The 22,938-nt window shown below is 38.8% G+C and overlaps 2 protein-coding genes across 8 annotated transcripts in view; one reads left to right on the top strand and one right to left on the bottom strand.

The window, feature by feature from the left end:
- The first annotated feature begins 5,138 nt into the window (after positions 1–5,138).
- Positions 5,139–10,600, top strand: LOC134216627 (uncharacterized). Of its 4 annotated transcripts, none has more exons than XR_009980747.1 (3): positions 5,139–5,217; positions 5,668–5,884; positions 9,813–10,597. XR_009980747.1 is itself a non-coding variant. In XM_062695486.1 (2 exons), exons 1-2 carry the CDS (start codon positions 6,979–6,981, stop codon positions 10,239–10,241), a joined length of 570 nt encoding a protein of 189 aa, XP_062551470.1. In that variant the 5' UTR covers positions 6,971–6,978; the 3' UTR covers positions 10,242–10,600. The 4 variants fall into 4 exon arrangements, 1 of the variants encoding a protein (XP_062551470.1); XR_009980749.1 differs by lacking the exon at positions 5,139–5,217 and adding an exon at positions 5,424–5,553; XR_009980748.1 differs by lacking the exon at positions 5,139–5,217 and adding an exon at positions 5,452–5,574.
- A 7,340-nt stretch (positions 10,601–17,940) lies between these two features.
- The window catches only part of LOC134212501 (sodium/potassium-transporting ATPase subunit beta-2), an 84,612-nt gene continuing 79,614 nt past the window's right edge, over positions 17,941–22,938 (bottom strand). For all 4 annotated transcript variants that reach the window (XM_062690438.1, XM_062690437.1, XM_062690434.1 and 1 more), the window contains exon 8: positions 17,941–21,566. In XM_062690438.1, coding sequence (XP_062546422.1) covers positions 21,463–21,566 — 104 coding nt within the window. In that variant the 3' untranslated portion in view covers positions 17,941–21,462. The remainder of the gene's footprint in view (positions 21,567–22,938) is intronic.

The raw sequence follows: 22,938 nt of genomic DNA on the forward strand, positions 1-22,938 counted from the left end.
TAAAATAAAGTCGTCTGTAAACAACAGGACCAGTACCTGTCAAAAGTCGTGCGTGACGTCACTGTGCAATGGAGTATACAGCTAGGAGAGTTTCTCTCTTGAACAAATACTACTTTATAGGGTTTGTCCCACACCTGTAGCAAATCACATCGGGCTCACACACATCTGAAAAAGTTTGACAACCGTGACTTATCTAGTTCAGAAATGGGCGTTTGTGGAAAAAATATCGATTCTGCTTAGGGATGCCAGTAGACATACAGACATGTCTGTATTTATGGTATTTATTTATATGTACACACATCACATAATTCCCCGCAATCTACCGTGGATATTCTGGACTGCAAGGAATTGCATTCAGCAGCCACGGTAGATGGCAAAAAGGTTTATTCCAAGTCAGGCTCGCTTCGGGTGACATTCGCCGGTTCGATGCTTCCAAAATATGTCGATATAGAAAATATGTTGTTTCCGGTGCGTCTTTTTGTGCCAAGGGTATTTAACTGTACCAACTGCAAACAACTTAGTCACACTGCCGAGTTTTGTGACAACAAACCACGTTGTGGCAAATGTTCAGAAAGGCATCGGGAGGAGTCCTGCCAGAAACAAGTAACAAAATGTGCTTATTGTGGTTTGAATCCTCCGCATGGTTTGCAAGAATGCCCGGTGTACAAAAAGCGCACCCAAAAAGTGAAGCGCTCGTTGGTACAGCGCTCCAAGCAGTCGTATGCGGAAATGGTTAAGTCGCAAGACACATCCGCCACAGCCACTGCATCGACTGTAAGTGATTATTATGATTCCATATCAATTGACGAATTGGACTCTGACGCAGCCGATATGAATGATTCTGCGGAGGTACACGTGCCCGAAAAGAGGAAGCAACCGTCTTCCCCGGGATCGCGCCGTAAGAGAACAAAAGTCATCCATAAAAGCTTGCCAAAATCTGAAGGTAATGGGGGTTTATTTAAAATCCCGAGGCATTCTGTCCCTACTGCTTTTTTCGAGGCTTTTTTTGATCCTAGTTGCAGTAAGACATTCCCGCCATTGCCTAAATCCGATGTTTCGAAGAAACATCCGGCTAGGAGAATCAATGAAAGAAAAAAAAACAAATTCGCACTTCTAGAAAAAGTATTCCGTCCAAGCGAGGATTGATCTCTTTTAAGGACCTAGTGGACCGTTTTTTGAACTTGTTAAATATTCCGAATCCATTGAGGCCAATCATTGACCTCTTTATTCCAACAGTTGAAAGTTATCTGAAGCAATTGACTGTTTCATGGCCCCTTCTTGCAGAAATTGTATCTTTCGATGGATAATACGGCCAATACCGAAGATACAATCACTGTGCTGCAGTGGAACTGTCATTTGTCCGATTGCGATATATTTGCACTCTGTGAAACATGGCTTTCTTCTGAAGATGAAATCAACTTCCACGATTTTAACATTATTCGCCAAGATCGGGATGATCATTATGGTGGCGTTCTTTTGGGGATCAAAAAATTCTACTCCTTCTACATAGGCTGACCATTAGAGTGATTCAAATTTTGACTTTTTTGCCCCCCGGTGCTTAAACGATTGCATATGCTATTTTATTAACCCACCTAAATTTTTAGCTAATTTGGATGTAAATTGAGTGAGCACGCGCAGATTGAAGTTTGTATGAAAATTGCTATGAAAACAGTAACTTTCATGGGATACCGTTCCCCAACGCTTCCCTTTTAGCTCTAACAACAATAACAATATGAGTACATCGGCAACATAAGAAATTTTACAAGGAAACAGGCCGTCTTTATTGCGAAACGATTTGATGCTCGCAAGAAAAGTTATTAAGGAAATACTGAAACGTGGGAAAATCAATTTAACACGAAAAAGAATAACATCAATATCAATAATGAGAATTTTTGTTTTCTTCATAACTTTGCTTCCAAACGAGAAATCGCTTCACAACAACAACTGCCTTTCAGCTTGAGAAGTATTCTGTGTAGGCAATGTGTTGATTATATTTAAATAGTTCATGGGCCACCTCTCGGAAGATCATAAGGGCCAGTTTTCACAGTAATTTCCATACAAACTTCAAATGACGTGTGCTCAGTCAAATTACATCCAAAATTGCTAAAAATTTAGGAGGATTATTAAAATGGCAAATGCAATCGTTTAAACATCGGGGGACAAAAAAGTCAAAATTTGAATCACTCTACTGACCATACGTACCGTATTTAACGGTACAGTCCCGTTTTTTAGACCTTTTTGTTATGTCCCGTCGTAATCTGAAAAATCCTCAATTTGTCCCATTTTTTCATTGATTCTACGTTGATCATACACAGAAAGTTTTTTTTTCGTCCCTATTAGCTTGAGCTTGATTGACTGCTCGTAGTTGCTACTCCATTATGACCAGATCAGCTGTTCTTGCACAGGGAACCAACAGGTATTTGCTTAGGACTAGCACACATCTTCAATATACAAGTACTGGTGATCTCATTTGTTAGGTCATACTGGCACCTGCCACGTTAGAATTCAAGTCAATGTAGGGAAGGGGGAGGAAATGATGATGCAATCACTCGCCCACTGCAAGCCGAATATATCTCTGCACTTGCCACGAGTTCATGCGAAATTTTTTGGAATTTCTGGGTTAGGTTCGAGAGGCAGAGGTCCGTCTTGGTTAACGAGCTGCCAATGTGATAGATAGGAGAAGGAAACAGATGGAATTTCTAATTGGATGTAGGAAACGAGCTCTATAAGTTCATTTCCAATTCTAGCAGATTACTGTTAGGCTGTGAACCATTCCACCGATTCGCTTAACTTTTAGTTAAAATTTGTCATTTTGATGGTTATTTTCTCATCGTGTTTAAAATTTTACTCTGAAGCCGACCCATTTGTGTTTTGACAGATTGATGGTTATTTGAAGCAAAATGGATTTGGCGCCAATTCTCTCGCGAACAAAGTTTAACTATCGAACTGTCAAATCTAACCATGCTCCGGAGCAGGGTTATTTTTAACCACGGCGAAATAACCATCGAAATGTCAAATTTTAACTAGAAGTTAAACGAAGCGGTGGAATGGTTCACAGCTTTAGAATACTCAAGTTGAAGGTATAGGAATAGTAATGGAAACGGTATGGAAGTCTATTTCCAGTTCTAGCGATTGCTAGAACATGATAAATATAGAGAAAGATACAAAGTAGGAGAATGGAACGGACCTGGGATTGAACCCACGACCTCCTGCGTATGAGGCAGAAGCAGTAGCCATATGACTACCAAGCCCGCTTAGTTTTTTTTTCGTCCCTATTAGAGAGATTTATAGCCCTCGGCTGGCTCATCTCTCAACAAAGAAAGTGGACGAAACCCATAAAAAAAGTGTTAGATGTTATGTTATTAATGTTGCTTTTGAAAAAATGCTATCTATGCCGTTTTGTATTTTCCATAGATCGACTTTTCAACAGTTAATGCCAACAGGTGCTTTTCCGGTAGATTTTTAACACAATCAATATTTTTTTCTGATTATTCCGGAGGCATTAAAATTTAACCAACAACTTAGTATCTTAGTAAACAAGTATTTCATTTAAATCAGGTCACGCCTCAACGTCAATAAAATGAAGCGCAGGTACAGACATTCAAATTTTCAGATTAAGTTTATTTTACATTATTCTGTATTTAATCTTCCGAAGTAGGTACTGTTGTTCAATCATTTGATTCTTCTCGAATCATTCGAAGTCCTTCTGAATAATTCGAATTATTTCGAAATCATCCACTGTAAAAAACGACGGCTTGAAGAAAATAATTTATAATAAATCAACTGAACAAAATCGAGTTTAAGGCAGTTTTAAGCCAAGGGAAAATTTGGTCGACTTTAAGGCTAGATCTAAGGTCCGCACGTACTGTAACGCTAGTTCACACATCAGGAAGTTGTCTGCAAATTTCGCTCCCATGTATAAGATTCCGTTATGAAAAATTAGAAATTCGACTGGCTAGATTTAAAATATGTACAATCCGGCGGAAATCTCCGAGAATCCGAGCTATAAACCAGGCTATAAATTGTCTGGATTTTTTTTCCTTTCAGCGACGAAATTGCTTGAGTCCCGCTTTTTTTGGGATCATATGGGAACAAAATCAATTGACAAGATTCCCGAAGTGTGAGGCTACTTTTAGCGTCATCGAAAATCAATTTCGATCAAAAAGGAATTGAATAGATTGGTGTTTTGACTATTGTTTGTTATTTTCAAATGTTGGAATTGGAATTGGAAAAGTTTTTGATATTGGTCAATAACAATACCTGAATGCTTGTCTTAGAGTAGATTAAAACAAAATTTCAAAATTCCCCAATTTTTTATATTGGAAGATGCGTAATTTTCTATTCCTTCATGTTTTTGTCTGCTTCCCATTGAAGAGTGAAATATTTATAGTTTAGTATTTCTCCACAACTAACTTCATACAATAGAAAGTTATGGCTCTAAAATATTTCTAATTACTTACAAGGAAAATGAAAATTAAGCCCATACATTTTTAAATTTCCACAGCTCTTGAATTTAATCACAAGGTTTTTTGACATGTCCCGTTTTGCAAGCGTGTTTGTCCCGTTTTTTCACCGAAACGATCTGGTCAGCCTACTTCTACAGAATTCCCATTCCAACTGTTCTCAGCTTAGAAATCCTCGCATGCCAAGTAAATGTGAAGAATAAAGATCTTTGCATAGCTTCAGTGTACATTCCTCCAAATGCGTCTCTTAATCGTCGACATCTTTGGAGCGCAGTCTCCCTTTTATGTGCTTTTATCATCCCCAGTGGTAATATTGTTAATATACGATTATAGAGCGCCTATTTTCTACGATTTGTGTGACGATTTCAATTTGAATATTTTGAACACTGGTGAAGTAACTCGAATAGGACCAAATGGTCAACAAAGCCGTATTGATCTGTCTTTATGTTCAAATTCACTATCGTTAGATTGCACGTGGAAGGTAATTCAAGATCCCATGGTAGTGACCGATAGTCACTGTTGTATCCGCATTAGCGGAATTTCACTTTAGAAAGTAAATGTAGCTATACTGTGAACTCATGAATATATTATAATTCATTCCGATCGGAAGTTCCAATACGGATGTATATGTGCTTGGCGATTTCTATAAAGGAAAAAATATACGTTAATAGCTCACTCGATTTCAGACAGAGCTCAGATACAGTTGTGTGTTATCCTATAAAATCCTACAAGTATCACTACCTTATTAATCACGGTGAGGGTTTCTGATAAATTAGTGGACGGTATTTAGGGTTGATTCTTCGAACAAGAAAGTGGCGACGAGACAAATACGTTAATCATACCGCGTGCTTTAGATACTTGGGTTTAGACAAAGTGGTGATTAACACGTGCAGATTTTTCAACGAAGTTTCAACCGTTTCAACCGAAAAGCACAATACAGGCTACAGTGTGGTAAAAGCCAGAAAAGTAGCAATCAGTCGACGAAATTGTAATCAATAAAACGCGTGATTTTTAATCCACCAAGGAGCCATATTAGGACGCCAAATTACTCTTTGTTGAGGTCGAGAATACATTATAAAGTGATCTACCGGTGCTGTATGAATAGTCTATTGTAATACGACCAGTGGCTGAAGACATTTTTAATTGCTCCTTTATTGGTTAAGTACACGTGATTCGCTAAAAGTAATTCTTTTCTATTTGAAAGGTTATCATCGCAGTGCCAATTATCACCACATTAACTGGGTGCCTACCCAGTTTAGTACCTATACACTCTGTCAGCGAGCCATACAATAGGTGCGGCACAAATTGGACGAGACAACTTCGACGACGACGGCATATTCGGGGTGCGAAATTGCAGAACGGATTCGTTACAGTTGGCAAAGGTCAAGCGCCAGCTAGGTGCAGTTTGAACAGCAGTATCGGTGAGTCTCACGTTTGCTTCTATTGAACCTTTCACCCCCATTGTTCCAACAAAAAAAATGGCCCAAATGGCAATGGCTACTACTATCGAGCCATATCGCAGAGGCATTTCATTTACCGAATGGATAGAGAGATTGGAATTCTTTTCGAAGCAAACGATATCCAGGATAATCTGCGTAGACCGCATTTTATCACTTTGGGGGACCTGTAGTGTATAAAGAAGTGAAACTTTTGTATCCGAACACTAATATCAATGAAGTGCCATATGCAGACATGATTGCCAGACTCAAATCCAGACTTGACAAAACTGAATCAGATTTAATACAAAGATTTAAATTTAATAACCGAGTGCAGCAACCGGATGAATCGGTAGAGGATTTTGTTTTATCGGTTAAGCTGCAAGCGGAGTTTTGTTCCTTCGGAAACTTTAAAGAGCTGGCAATCAGGGACCGAATAGTGGCTGGCATAAGGGAAGCTGCCTTACAGCAGCGACTATTAAACGAGGAAAACTTGACTGTGCCAGCGGCAGAAAAAATCATTACAACATGGGAAATGGCTGGGGCAAATGCCAGAACTTTGGGTGTTTCGGGTACTATAGGGCAATCCTTCAATAAACTATTAAACACTTATGCTGTTGCAAACCAGATTAATGGTCAGATTGCCTCTGTCAGAGGACCCGTAAAACATAGGCTGGGGGTTAGGCCACATAATAATGGATTTTCTAACGAAAAAGGGGGCAAATGATAGAAATTTAGGCGAAGGCTTCAGGTCAGCAGATTGGAAAAGAAGGCGTCCTGATTATTCTGGTTACACTTGTGATTTCTGTGGTGCCAAGGGGCATATCAAGCGAAAATGTTTTAGATACATAAACCTCAGACGCAATGCAGTCAACCTGGTGCAATCTCCACAACCAGGACCCAGCACCGACACAAATTTGAATGAGCTAATGAACCGAATGACGACCAACGATCTAGGAAGCGACGATGAAGACGACAACAACGAGTCAGGTGAATTTTCGTGCATGTTAGTGACGTCAATAAACAGAATAAGTGAGCCATGCTTGATTGATTTAGCCATCGAAGGGCATTTAGTTACAATGGAAGTAGATTGTGGGTCTGCAGTATCGGTAATAAACAGAGAACAGTATTTGAATCAGTTTGACAAACCTTTGCAAAAGTGCACGAAACAATTAATTGTAGTAAATGGTGCTAAACTGAAAATCGAGGGTGAAGTTTTAGTAAGTGCTAATTACCAAGGAAGGGAAGCTAACCTCAAGTTATTAGTATTGCGTTGCGACAACAATTTTATTCCTCTGCTTGGTCGCACTTGGTTGGATTTTTTTCCAAACTTGGAGGGAATATTTTTCAAAATTATCTGTGATAAATAAAGTGACGGAGCATCAAAAAGCCAAACTAATTTGTGATATTAAGCATAAGTATGGTAATGTTAAAAAAAAACGATTTTTCTTCACCCATTATTGGCTATGAAGCAGATTTAGTTTTATAACAGGATTCACCAATTTTCAGAAGGGCTTATGATGTACCCTATAGATTGCGAGACAAGGTTTCATCTTATTTAGTAAAATTAGAAGAACAAAAAGTAATTACCCCGGTGAAAACAAGTGAATGGGCTTCCCCGGTGGTGGTAGTGATGAAGAAAAATAATGATATTAGACTGGTGATCGACTGCAAGGTGTCGATCAACAAGCAAATTATACCAAATACGTACCCACTGCCTACAGCGCAGGATGTGTTCGCGGGCTTGGCCGGTAGGAAAATCTTTTGTGCCCTGGATTTGGAGGGAGCATATACTCAACTGGAATTGTCTAAAAAGTCTAAGAAGTTCATGGTTATTAATACAATCAAAGGACTGTATGTGTACCATAGATTACCCCAAGGGGCCTCATCTAGCGCATCCATTTTCCAACAAGTTATGGAACAAGTTCTGAAGGATATTGAGTATGTCTATGTCTACTTGGATGACGTATTGATTGCCGGTAAAGACTTGGAGGAATGTCATAAAAAACTCGATTTGGTATTGAAGCGCCTGGAGGAAGCAAACATTAAAGTAAACTGGGAAAAATGTAAATTTTTTGTGGAAGAGTTAAATTTTTTGGGTCATGTTATCGGTGAAGGTGATTTAAGGCCATGTTTAGACAAAATTGAAACAATACAAAAGGCAAAAATACCAGAGAATGTTACAGAACTAAAATCTTTCTTAGGCTTGGTGAACTATTATAATAAATTTATTCCGCATTTATCATCAAATTTATATTATTTATATAACCTTTTAAGAAAGGGTGTTAAATTCATCTGGGATAAAAACTGTAACGATGCATTTGAAAATAGTAAAAAGGCGCTTTTGAAGGCTGACTTGTAGGAATTTTATGATCCTAATAAAGATATAATGGTGGTATCGGATGCTTCAGGGTATGGATTAGGAGGGGTGATTGCGCATATGATTGATGGGGCCGAAAAGCCAATTTCGTTTACCTCATTTTCTCTAAACGATGCCCAGAAAGCCTACCCTATACTACATCTGGAAGCTTTGGCATTGGTATGTACGGTGAAGAAATTTCACAAATACCTATATGGTAAAAAATTCTTAGTGTATACAGATCACAAACCATTGGTGGGTATCTTTGGGAAAGCGGGCAAAAACTCGATTTTTGTTACAAGAATTCAGCGGTTTGTCCTGGAGCTATCTATTTACGACTTTGATATCCAATACAGACCATCGGCCAAAATGGGTAATGCCGATTTTTGTTCCCGGTTTCCATTAAAATATGAAGTACCAAAAGAATATGATATGGGTTGCGTAAGTAGCATAAATTTTAGCGATGAATTTCCATTAAACTTCACGACCATAGCGCGTAAAACATTGAGTGACGAATTTCTTCAATCGATCATCGGCTTTTTGGCGAATGGTTGGCCTAAACGAATAAATAAGCGGTTTATAGATGTTTGTTCAAATCAACATGAGCTAGAAGTAACACAAGGGTGTTTATTATACAAAGAAAGAGTAGTAATCCCGCAAAATATGCATATATAAATTTTAACTCTATTGCACGGCAACCATTCAGGGATAGTCAAGATGAAACAGCAGGCAAGGCGATACGTATACTGGTTTGGGATAAATTCGGATATTGAACGGTTTGTAGCTGGTTGTGATATATGTAGCTCCTTGGCAATATTACCGAAACCAAAGGTAGAATCCAAATGGATTCCTACTACGAGACCGTTCAGCCGTATCCATATAGACTTTTTCTATTTCAACCATCAAACTTTTCTTCTGATCGTGGACAGTTATTCAAAATGGCTCGAGGTAGAATGGATGAAAAAAGGAACAGAATGCAATCAGGTGCTATTAAAATTGGTGGAAATGTTCTCCAGGTTTAGTCTGCCCGATGTTTTGGTGTCAGATGGAGGTCCTCCATTTAATTCGCATCATTTTAAACATTTCTTAGAAAAACAAGGGATTATTGTTTTGAAAAGTCCACCATATCATCCGTCTAGCAATGGCCAAGCGGAAAGATTGGTGAAAACAGTAAAAGAAGTGCTTAAAAAGTTTTTATTAGACCCTGAGATGATGGAGTTAAGGTTGGAGGACCAAATAAGTTTATTTTTATTCAATTACCGCAATACTGCATCACAAGAGGGGAAGTTCCCATCGGAAAAAATATTTTCGTACACCCCGAAAACCCTAATCGATCTTATTAACCCCAAAAAAAGCTATAAAGAGTTTCTTGGAGCACCTCCTGAGATTGATGAAGATAAGTCAAGGTATAATGTGACTAAATACAGGTCAACTGACGCCTTAGACGAACTCACTGAGGGAGATGAGGTGTGGTATAAAAACCACTACCCTAACATACCTAAACGATGGATAAAGGCGACGTTTTTAAAAAAATATTCGTTGAATACTTTTCAGATTACCATTGGAAACGTCCCGGTCATGGCTCATCGCAACCAGCTAAGAGTCAGTAAAAGCTCATCATATTCGCTTCGGCCCAAGATCTCCATTTCGATGAAGGAAGTTGGAAAGTCACCCAGGGGTGAATCGCGCCTGGACAATAATGGACTTCCGGTGGTACTTGTTCGGGTTGATAGAGGACAGGACGAATTACACTCGAGCGATGGGGGCAGGCTAATCCCTGATATTCCCATTCGAATCAATCAGGATGGTAACGAGTCGCGATCCGGGGATGGAGGCAGGGAACTCCCTGAGAAGGCCGTTCGAATGAGAAGGAAGCGTAAGCGAGATACACGGATAAAGGAGCCTGTAAATGACGATCTACGTAGGTCGAAGCGAGTTAAAATGATGAATAGAAACAGTGATTATGTGTATGATAAATGGTAGCGATGAATTATGTAATCTACAATATCTGAGTTAGACTATATGTAGATATCAAACGAATTGTACCATATCAGTAATTCTGAATTCTGAATTTTTAAATATGAGCTTGTTGAAAACATTAGTAAAATTAACAAAGTTCATTTCGAACTCAATTATAGAAGGAAGAGCTGTTGTATCCGCATTAGCGGAATTTCACTTTAGAAAGTAAATGTAGCTATACTGTGAACTCATGAATATATTATAATTCATTCCGATCGGAAGTTCCAATACGGATGTATATGTGCTTGGCGATCTCTATAAAGGAAAAAATATACGTTAATAGCTCACTCGATTTCAGACAGAGCTCAGAAACAGTTGTGTGTTATCCTATAAAAATCCTACAAGTATCACTACCTTATTAATCACGGTGAGGGTTTCTGATAAATTAGTGGACGGTATTTAGGGTTGATTCTTCGAACAAGAAAGTCACCACAATTAAAAATGGCTATCAACAATCTGAACCACCTGTCATAAGACGAGTTTATACAATCCCATTGAATTCCACCACTTAATTGTATCTTGACAGATACGTATTTCGACCTCAACAGTAAGGCCGTCTTCAGTGTCTCGTACTTGACTCCACTTAAGTCGAGTCAAGTACGAGACACTGAAGACGGCCTTACTGTTGAGGTCGAAATACGTATCTGTCAAGATACAATTAAGTGGTGGAATTCAATGGGATTGTATAAACTCGTCTTACGACAGGTGAAAACATTCCACTAAAAAGCTCAAAATAATTTTCTTATCAATCTGAACCAGTTAATGTTCCTTTCGACCTCACGAAAAACATTGACTGGCAAAAATTTGCATCAGCGGTAAAAATTGGTATTGACTCAACTGATACTCTTCCACCTTTGGATGTGATACAGCCAGAGGAATTTCGGAGACTCGAGTAGAAACGCGATAATAATTAATTGAACACTAGCGATCAAAAAAAAATACGTTTTAACACTTGTTTTATTCAGCAAAGATATACAGAGTAGTAGTAGTAGAATGACAGATTGTCAAAAAGGTAACGAGGCGTTACGTCGATGTGGATGTACAGATAGCAGGGATTGTTATTCTCAACAGAATATCGATTCCTTAATGAGTTGATTCAAAAAAGCGCACTAGAAGCTCAGAAACGACGCGTTCCAAGTACATCTGTCATAAGAAAACCAGCCACTCCTGGATGGGATGATGAATGTACTAAGTTGTATTCTGAGAAATCAAGGCTTTCCGTAAATACGGAAGGTCTGAGCTTTTCGAAGAGTATTTGAGGCTTGAAAGAAAGCTCAAAAATCTTCTCAAGGCTAAAAAACGTAGCTACTGGCGACGTTTTGTCGAGGGACTATCGCGAGTAACCTCAATGACAACACTTTGGAAAATGGCCCGCAACATGCGGAACCGCATTTCCACCAATGAGAGTGAAGAATACTCCAATCAAGGATGTTATCGATCATTTAGTAATTTGCGTTAGATCATTTAGTAGTTTGTCAATAACTCATTCCAGAAGCTGAATTTCAAAATGTATGTATGGCTGACTTCTAGTGCGAAGGTTTATCCTCGGGTTTATCTACAGCTTTGCTTAATGGTTTGCTGTTAGAATTCAACTAATAACGGAGTTCTAGCGCTAGTTGCAGTAGCTTTAACTAAATGATTGTAATTTTGTTATCATTTAATCTAAGTTACAGAAACTAAAGCTTTAACTCCGTTACTAGTGGAATTCGAACAACGAACCATTTGGCAGAGTTGTAGAAAAACCTTCGCACTAGAAGTCCACCATACAATAAATATTGAAATTCAGCTTCTGGAATGAGCTATTGACGAACTACTAAATGATCGAACCCAAATTACTAAATGATCGATAACATCAACTTCGCAAAAAAGGTCTGTCCAGATTCCGTACCAGCAGAACCGCTATTTCGAGAATCAGTCACTGATCCCGGTTCTTTGGGTGGACCATTCTCAATGCTGGAACTTTCTATGTATCTTCTTTCATCGAATAACTCTGCTCCGGGATGCGATAACATAAAATCCAATCTTCTTAAAAACCTCCCAGATATCGCAAAAAGACGATTACTTTACCTGTACAACTGTTTCATGGAGTACAACATTGTGCCACCCGAATGGCGACAGGTATAGTAATAGCTATTCAAAAGCCTGGGAAACCAGCGTCTAATCATAATTCATATCGACCAATTGCCATGCTATCATGCATGAGAAAATTATTGGAGAAGATGAACCTTTCAAGAGTCGATCATTGGGTCGAAGAAAATGCATTGCTTTCAAATACTCAGTTTGGATTTAGAAAAAGGAAAGGAACAAACGATTGTCTAGCGTTGCTTTCTTCAGATATACAACTGGCCTTTGCGCACAAGGAGCAATTGGCTTCAGTATTCTTGGACATCAAGGGCGCTTTTGATTCAGTTTCCATAGAAGTACTGTCAGGCAATCTGCACAGTAGTGGATTACCCGTTATTTTGAATAATTTCTTGTACAATTTGTTGTCAGAAAAACAAATGAACTTCACACTCGGCACTCTGACAACTTCCAAAAATAGCTACATGGGCCTTCCCCAAGGTTTGTGTTTAAGTCCCTTGCTTTATAATTTCTATGTTAAAGATATTGACAATTGTTTGGAAGGACAATGCACGCTCAGACAACTTGCAGATGATGCCGTGGTCTCTTTAAGAGGTCCATGTGTAGATGTCTTGCAAGGACCATTGCAAAGTACCCTGGATAATCTGACTGTTTGGGCCAGACATTTAGGGATCGAGTTTTCACCGCAAAAAACTCAGTTGGTTGTGTTTACTAGGAAGCGGTACCCAGCTCAACTGAAACTAAAACTGTTGAATGATAACATCAACCAATCTTTATCTTCTTGGCGTCATGTTTGATTCTAAATGTACCTGAAAACTCCATTTTGAGTATTTGATACAAAAATGCCGGAAAAGGATCCATTTTTGACGTTCTATCTCCGGAACATGGTGGGGTGCTCACCCGGAAGACCTCATCAAACTCTATAGAACGACTATTCTCTCTGTTTTAGAGTATGGCTCCTTCTGCTTCCTCTCAGCAGCAGAGTCTCTTAATTCTCGTGTATACATGGATGAGACAGTGTGCCATGAGCTACAAAAGCTCACGTAGCACCGATTCTGTGCGACGAGAGAAGCTAGCGCGTGCATAAAATAACTGAGTGAGCGTGTCTCAAAGTACGTCTCATGAGACTCATCTCATGCGCTAGGAAAGCATAGTTGGCGTTACTTAGGCGACGATATTATTGAATGAAAATTTCCCGCCCAAGCTGTTTTACGCACCTCCGCTGTTGTTTGCAAAGGTTTGCCATGGCAAACAGCGCATGAGCTGATCACATTGAGATGTCTCAATGCGACTCACCAATGTTAAGGTCACTCCTGACGGAATCCAAGTTTCAAAGTGCTCGCGTTTTCGGGGGCACACCACTCGATACGGAAGCAACACACAACTGTCATTTTTATTTTTTCACGCATGCTGCGACGCAGCAAAGCTAAATCAACAAAAATGACAGTTGTGCACCGCCTCCGTATCGAGTGGTGTGCCCCCCAAAACGTGAGCACTTTGAAACTTGGATTCCGTCAGGAGTGACCTTAACAGTGACCTTAAACTTGGATTCTGTCAGGTCAGGAGTGACCTTAATGTGAGGTACACAAGCTTCGTGAGACTCGCGTGCGCTAAATTTTATGTGCGCGTAGCAGTCGTTGCTCAATCTCATCCTTTTTTGTACGCGTGCATGATGTCTGCTCAGCAGCTGATTGCTACCTGATCAAATTGGAACGAATTCAGTATCGTTGTTTGCGTATTGCCCTTGGCTGTATGCATTCAACGCATAACATGAGCCTGGAGGTGCTTGCTGGAGCCACTCCTTTAAAGCACCGTTACTGGGAGCTCTCACTTAGAATACTCATCAAATGTGGAACAAGTAACACACTTGTTCTAGATAACTTCGATAATATGCTTGAACTGACTTGTCGTTCAAGATTCCTTAGAGTCTATCTCAACTATATTTCTTCAGATCTTTGTCTTCGGTGTTATAATCCACCTCGAGTTCACTTCACCAACGACAGTTCCTCAATTGAATACGATCTGTCCATGAAACACGCTATTCAAGGTATATCAGATCATCTTCGACAAATATCTATTCCCTCCATTTTTTCAGAAAAATATGAACATGTCAATTGCAATAACAGATATTTCACTGATGGTTCTCGCATCAACGGATCCACTGGCTTCGGTGTTTTCAATGTAACTTCAACCACCTTCCGAAAACTTCAGGAACCGTGTTCGGTTTATGTTGCTGAGCTGGCAGCAATTAACTTCGCTTTGGGGATAATTTCCAATCAGACCGTAGACCATTATTTCATCTTCTCGGATAGTCTTAGTTCTATCGAGGCACTCCGGTCGATGAAACCTGTTAAGCACGCATCTTACTTTCTTACAAACATAAGAGAGCAGATGCGTGTTTTGGTCGAAAGATCATTCAAGATTACCTTTGTTTGGGTCCCATCTCACTGCTCAATCTACGGCAATGAGAAGGCAGACTCGCTGGCAAAGGTGGGCGCACAGGAAGGTGAAGTTTATGATAGACAATACTCGAGCAACAAGTTTTTCCCATTAGTCCGTCAGAGTACTCTTCAAAGTTGGCAAAGAAATTGGACACACAACGAACTTGGACGGTGGCTATTTTCCGTAGTTCCAAAAGTTTCTGGGCGAGCGTGGTTCAGAAGTGAGGACTTAAGTCGAGGCTTCATTCGCGTGATGTCGAGACTTATGTCTAATCACTATTCACTAAACGCACATCTGCACAGAATAAACCTTGTCGATAGCAACTTATGTAGGTGCGGAGCCGGTTATGATGACATCGATCACGTAGTTTGGTCCTGCTCGGAAAATGACGCCTCCAGAGAGCAATTATTGGATACCCTTGTGGCCCGAGGTAAACAACCCTTCAGGGAAGTTGTAACGAGCCAATAGTAGCTCGAATAAATCCATCCAATCAAGATTCAAAATTATATCGTCATCAACAGCGAATCAGTAACATCACCGGCAAAATTAAACTGTAGCCCTTTTAGTGGAATGTATTCAACTGTCTAAGACGAATTAAGTACTCTCCATTTAATTCCACAAATTATTTTCGATATCTTTGCAGATACGTATTTCGACCACAACTGTGTGGTCGTCTTCAGTGTCTTGTACTTGACTCGACTTAAAGTATAAAAGTAGGGACCCAACACGTGCAAAAGCATCAGTATCGCTATATTCGTTGGACAGTAAAATCAAAAAACCAAAAAGCAGAGAGAGATTCCCAATCCTATCCCAACTACAACCAGCGAACCGAGGAGCAAAGCCCCAACGAGGAAGTCCTGTCGTGCCAGACAATCGTACCCACGACTGCATGACGCACGAGGTACCTGGTTGCCGGTAGTCACGCTCAAGAGTACGCGGCCGCATTACGCTATTCCAATCGATTCTCGACAGCCGGTCCGGCTGGACCGTATCTGTCCCGGCCTTTGTTCAAAGGTGCGCGGGTTGTCATCACAGTAAGCTTTGGCAGCTCCAGTGGTTCTGCGGTAAACCAATCGCAATTATTATTGCGCGGAATAATCAAAAACGATTTCTGAATGCAATTAGAATAATTTTCAGAAAGAGTTAATTTTCCCCTCCTGTCTTTTGATAGGTCTCCTCTGCATGTGAATAAGTCCAACAAATTTCATTGTTACAACACAGTAATTAGTTGTAATTAGTGTTTGTAATTATCAGTACAACCGACGTAAGCAGTGAATTGATAATAGTTGTTATCATTGAGTGATCGCTCCTTTTTACAACAGCACCAACGGTTTGTCGGAGCTTCGTGCTGCCTCCAACCAACAGGCGTTTCCAACCAGTGACCCAGCAGCTACGTGGGAATTGGTGTGGCTTTGGCCGAAGAGTAATAAGTGTGCACACTTCAGTAATGATGCTATTTTTTGTAATTGCGCGTGAGTAAGTTAAGAAGAACTTTAGGGTAAGTCAAAATTCCCGATACGGCCGTTTTTTGAAGACTTAGTGTAGTGTATCAAAATGGATTTGATTGGTATTTTTTTAGTAAATAGTTTTAAAATGAGTGAGATTGTGTTATTTGTTTTTGAATTTTGATTGATTTCCTATTAATTGCTGTGCGATTCCACGACTAGCCGCAGAGCTAAAACCGGGCAACCATTTGAGAAAGTGAGGTTTTGCATCAGGTTTCGGCCTGATTGGCGCTAAAGCAAAACTTTTGGCAACGGAATCAATCTAGATTCGTGTCGTTGGATATTTTGTTGTCCCTAATTTGTGGTCCACCAAGTGAAAACGTTACAAAGTTCGAGGTGTTTTGGGAGAACGTGATGTTGTCTATATGCAGGCCATTTATAGTTGTCTATAGTTCAACTAATAACGGAGTTATAGCTATAGTTTCAGTAACTTAGACTAAATGATAACAACATTCCAATCATTTAGTTTAAGTTACTGTTACTAGCGCTATAACTTCGAGTTGAATTCTAACAACGAATCATTAGGCAGAATTGTAGATAAACCTTCGCACTAGAAGTCCACCATACAACACATTTTGAAATTCATATTCTGGAATGAGTTATTGACAAACTACTAAATGATCGAACGCAAATAACTAAAAGATCGATAACATCCTTGTATGAATCATCGACATTGATTTGACATGCAGAAGCTTGCTTCATAAGGACCACATGATCGATTGAAAACTAAGTGCGTACTCTTGCCCCACTCTACTCTACAGTCAACATCAACGCACATATGTTCGACATCAGAGTCGACGACATTGATGCATTGAGACGATCTAAGTTTTTCTTTTACAGTACAGTACACAGCCTCCACGAGTTTTACCTGAAATACTTGGACCACGATCTTTGCGATCTTTCCTGATTTATTACTGCGACGAAAAACTGATCAATCTTCGTCCGTAATCCTTTCACATTTTGATAATAAACTAGGATTTGATGAACAGCTGTATTTGGGAGCGGGACCACAGTAGATTTGTCTGGGCTACGAGCAAGTAAGTCATCAGAGCAAATAGAGTTCGCTGTTTGATTGTACTTGCCTGACAACACAGGCTGGAAGTCCCCAACGCCTGACCCTTACACAGGACTGGGACGATTGATGAGCGCTGGCTGGATGGTCTGGACTGTGATGGGGGGCTTCGGAACTCCCATATTGCTAAGTGTTGTGCGCCGCAGAAGTGAAGAGATCGAGATACTGGATTTTGCTCAAACGTGAGTGAGGTGGAGACCAGGGCTGTAGGACAGAAGGAACGTCAGTGCAGAAGGATTGATCGTGGGGGCCAATTGATAATCGTAGGCTGTTAGGTAAGTCATCATCAGAGCAGATAACATTCTTAAGCTGTTTGTACATGCCTGGTAGCACAGCGTGGAAGACCCCAGCACCCGACCCATACACACGACCGGGACGACTGATAAGCGAAGACTGAAGGGTCATTCTGATAAAAGTGCTTAACAATTTTCTTTAGATCAAACTGATGTTGACGAATTATTTTTTTTATGACTCTAATCAGTAAGCCGGTGAACGGGTTCAAAAACAGGGAGGCTTTTGAAAACTAGGACAACGTGAAAATGTGTTAGTCAAACCAACGGGGTTCGTCTCTACAGATTCTCAGTTTTTATTTCAATAATCATTCATTAAAAAGATATAGTAGATTTACATTGTTGTTTATTTTTGTTCATTTTATTACTTTTTATTCATAACTTCCATTATTAATTTTACGTTTAGCTGTAATCGTGTGTGTGTGTTTTGGTATGTGTTAGTGGTGGGTGTTTTGAATAGAGCTTTTGGATGTTGTTGTAAGTGAATGAATCTATTGTTTTGCTCGTGTTGAGAACTCATTTAAATGCCATTTTTTCTCTCGCATGTCGTGATTTGCTCAAAAGCGACGCTACGCTGCGATTTGACAGTTAAACTAGAAAGATGGTTTCAGCTCTATCTCTGATCCATTTGCGACTTATTTGTATTAGTTTCTAGTAAGTTGTAACAGCTGTAGCTTTTTTATCTATTCTTCACGGGAGCTTTAATTGTAGGTGTATCTTTGCCTGCGATAGTTTTTTTTTTAAATCTAACAATTAGTGTGTTACTGCACTCGAGTTGATGTTGGTATTTTTGTATACGCTTTTTGAATTACGGCTTACAGCTATTTCAACTCGATCGTCTCACTTTAGATGGTAATTATCGAAATATCGGGAAAGAAATCTAAAATCCTATTCACAATCAATTTTACATAGCTCCTGTAGTAATCGTAGCGGTTTCCTACTAAAATGGCTTCCTAAACGTAGAAGTTCAAACAACTAAACATGGCTTAAATAAAGCTGTCACTTATTTCGATAATTTATTTGGGTCATTCTAAAAATGTCAACTAAATTTATTAAAATCTACAAACTTCAAAGCTCGAAAAGGCATGAATGCTTCTGTTTAGCATAGCATTCCCTCGCTTTAATTCACCATCTGCCGTATGTGTGTGTTTTCTATTTTACTTATTAGACTACTTATTCATCTGTTACAAATAATCTATCTTCACTAAAACAGTATTTATCAACTTCAATAACTTGGTTTCCACCTTGATTTTTCATTACATGAACACAGTGCGCAATCGATAAATGAACAGGTTCAAATCATAAACTCAACTCGTCTAAAATACTCGTTTGTTGCGAAAACTAAATAAATAATTTATCACTAAAAAATAAATAACGATGCAGATCTTGATATGGGGGACGATAACAGAAATTAAGGAAACACATCTTTTATACTAATAAAATTCGAACCGAAAAGAGGTTAGCACATTGAAATTTTTTTCTAAAGCGCACTATCAGTAACATTCAAGAATCAGCCGTTACTCTGCAGTTTGTCGCTTTTGGTTTCATCTCGACGCATTTAGTTCAGCTAATTTTTTTTGTTAGGTGACTTTTTCATTTATAAGAGACTCAATTTTTAAAGTTTGATTTCATCAGTTTTCTATCAATTTTTCCCCAATAATAATCATTAATAATACTTTCAACAACGTTTTCCGTTTTTTGTTTGTTTCTCAGTGTTTTTTTTTTTATTTGCAATTGAAGTACTCTTGTTTCCACTGGTTGGTTGTTACTTTTTTGGTTATTTTATGCATTCGTTTCGGCTATTCGGGTCACCATATAATGGTGTGTATAAATTTAGTGCCGTCGTTAATCCCGGTGTGGAACTGGAAACAGAAGCATGACGTTCGTCTGTCAAAGATGGCGGACTCTGGCGCCATTTGCGCAGTCACTTTGATCGACTGTGCCCTCGCGAGGGCACAACTTTGACAGGCAAACGAGTTATCAAGTTTAATTATTTGTTTAGTGTTAAGTGGCGAAATCCCTAATTACATTATCAAATTTAATTGTTTACGACTTATGTTGCGGGTTGTTTTTTTTTGTTTCTTTAGTCAGCTATTAATTACATCAAATTATACTTTCTTTGTTCGGATTTCCTTATGTTTCTTCTTTAATTATTTTATTGATGTCGTTACTGTGGGCTATATCATCTGCAACGCTTCGTGGTATAGTAGTAAACTTGTTTTTACTTTGGGCAATTCATGATTTTTATTATTTTATTATTTCTTTGTTGGGCAGTGAGTGTAAGAATAGAAAGAGGCCCGTAAACTTGTTTTTCGTCCAGATGATTTCACTCCAACTATTTCCTTCTGATTCCATGGCATAATATTTCTATGATTTTTTTTTTTTTTCAAAAGGGTGATATTAATTTTGACCTTGAATTTTGAGTAGGTGATTTCTCGCTGCGTAAACTATTTCGTTCGGCTAATGTGATTTTAAATATATTAGACTGCATTATATTAGATGGTCACTTGTGAGGATTCGAATGGTTTGATTAGAGCAAGAAATCACTTACACAATTTTGGGTCAAAATCAATTTTACCATTTTGAAAAAAAAGCCAATAGAGTTTTTATTTTATTGCCGTTTCCTATTCGTTTTTTATTGATATTACGCGCAGTTGTGTTTGTGATTTTCTTATTCTTCTCATACTGCATAGCTTTCAATTCTTAATAAACCACTTATGTCAACGCATTAAACTTTAAAATCGATTAAACGGAACAAGATTGGCTTTTGAATTTAATCAAACCCACAAATATATCGATACTCTTCTAAGTCTGTGTATGTGTAATTTTGTTAAACCTCTATAAAAAGCTTCACATTGTGTTTGTTTAGGTAGTATCGATTTACACTCAAAAAAATAACTTCCCGCTGCGCTTCAAAAATTACATTTGTTTTCATTTGTTCTATTTCCCATTTAATGTTCTCTTTGTACACACAGTTCGACATTCGAAAACGAACTGATTCAGTGTTTTCAAGTTACATTTAAAATATGATCACACCCCCTTCAAATGTGCCACTTACTCTTTTCTTAACCTTATCTAGAAGAATATTCGTCGCTCAGCTTCTTCGATCCCGCCCCTCTGATTTTTTGTCTCTCTTGCATATCAGTCAAGTATCTAAGTAACAGACATCGCCCTTCCAAATCGCTCTTCCCCGTATCGCATCGAACTTGGCTAACTTGTTCACTGCCTTTCGGAATTTGTTCTTTTGTAATGCTTGTTGTATGTTCGGCTTCGGTTCGCGATATTTGTATGAGTATACCATTAAGAGCTGTACATGGTTTTTGTTGGGTTTTTCATTGTTTTGTTCCTAGACGAGATGATGTTTCGCGCATATAATTTTATATAATTAACTTCTAGTTTGTTGTATTTGTTAATTATATTTTAAATTAATTAAAGATCGCACCTAAATTTGTTGTTTTTTTATAGTTCGCATTTCTTATCATTCCGATGTTTATCCATCTTCAGAGAATGCCCATTTTCTCTCGTATCTTTTATTTTCTCAAGCTTTGCTTATTGAACATTAATTGTTTTAACATACTGATTTTTTTTTCACTTTTTATGTTTTCTTTTTATTTTAATTTCGCCTCGTTTGTTCGCTGCTGTTGTTGATCGCAGTATTCTTGTTATTGTTGATCTTGTTCGGTATTCATCTTGTTTGTTCTTTCTGGTAGTTGTTCTCTCGCCTGCACTTAGACTCATCTTCTTCGGCCTGCTTTGCTCTTGCCAGCTGCTACTAGGGACGATGGCCGCGTTTCTTAGTCAACCATCAGCTCGAAGTGGACGGACCCTCTTCGGTCAGCTCGGTCGTGATGGATGTTACGTGCCCAGGCTTTGCACTCGATGTTTACCAGCACACCGTCTGTCATTGGGTATCAAGTAAGAAAAGTGATTGAATAGAGGAAAGCGATATTTTGTACTCCGTAAATGTTTATAGTATTGTATGTCTGAAGCAGTGATAGCTGAAGTGCAGGAGCACATGGATAGAAATAATATGCGGAGGTTTTACGCGACTGTCAATGACGCGTGGGATAAGATTGCTCCAGTACTCGCCATGCGCAAAGACAAGAAAAGAAATTGCTTACAGACCATGATACAACTCTTAGAATCTTTGATACGTAACTGTATTGATCGATTTCTCCTAATTGATTTTATATTTTGTTAATAACTCAATTTTTTCACCAGATACAAGCGTGATTGTTGATTCTGGAACAAGATGCAATCAACCTTTATCACTCCAAACAATAAAATCTTCGGAAAACTGTCACAATTCACCACAATTATAAAAAGAATACATCGACGAAAATCGATCAATGCAGTTACGCCCCTATCATTCTAAGCACGAGAACTGATCCATCACATTATACAGATTAGAGGATGAAGAATTGTCTAGCATCCTCATATTAAAGGCGTGCGCCAGTCCAAAAATCGTGAATCAGCGTGGCTTTTTTTTATTGCGTTAGTTTTTTTTTTATTTTTATCTGGATTTTTTGGGATATTTTCTAGCGATTAACGGGAAAAATGATCACCGGAAAAATCTAATGCACTTCTCCAAACAATTCTTCCAAGTTTTCCAAAAACATTTATTTGGAAATTTTCGGATTTTCCAAGAGAAATACTTTAAAGCTCTCACGGGAAATTCTTTGGAATTTACAAGAAAATGTTTAGAAGTGTATTGGAATTTCCATGGAAAATTTTCACAGGAAATGGTTTAGAATTTCCACGGAAAGCTATTCGAAACTTCCAATGAGTATTCTTCGCAATCTTTGACGGAATTTTGAAGGAAGTTCTTTAGAGGTTCTTTCTACGGGAAATGATTTGTATTGTCCATAATAAATTTCCATTTAGCCGAATATACTTCCAAAAATGTCGACCCGTTTGGCCGAATGAATCTTTCTGTCAAACAATCATTTCGGTTAAATTACCTATTTGGCCAAACAACTTTTGAGCATGAGCATGAGCATGATGACCGTACAATTCGTAGTTGCTACTCCGTGATTGATCAGAACAAGCAAAATTGCACAGAGAACCAACAGATGAAGCCGGGACTAGCTTGTCATCCTCAATGTGCACATTTCGAGAGTTCAAAAGACCTATTTGGCCAAACAACTTTTTCGGACAAAGGACCAGTTCGGCCGAATGATATTTTGGGCCGGATGTGTATTTCATATTTCCATATCCAAATTCTAGTCAAAACGGGTTTTTCGGCCCAATGACCAGTTCGGCTGAACGAT

This window comes from Armigeres subalbatus, chromosome 2 (genome assembly GCF_024139115.2).
Source record: "Armigeres subalbatus isolate Guangzhou_Male chromosome 2, GZ_Asu_2, whole genome shotgun sequence".
NCBI classification, from domain to species: domain Eukaryota; kingdom Metazoa; phylum Arthropoda; class Insecta; order Diptera; family Culicidae; genus Armigeres; species Armigeres subalbatus.

Bases quoted from the DNA above. Each gene is read 5' to 3' on its own strand.
- LOC134216627 (XM_062695486.1), top strand. From the start codon at position 6,979: ATGGAAGTAGATTGTGGGTCTGCAGTATCGGTAATAAACAGAGAACAG. The intron at 7,120-9,812 runs GTAAGTGCTAAT...AATACTTTTCAG, and splicing joins AAATCGAGGGTGAAGTTTTA to ATTACCATTGGAAACGTCCC.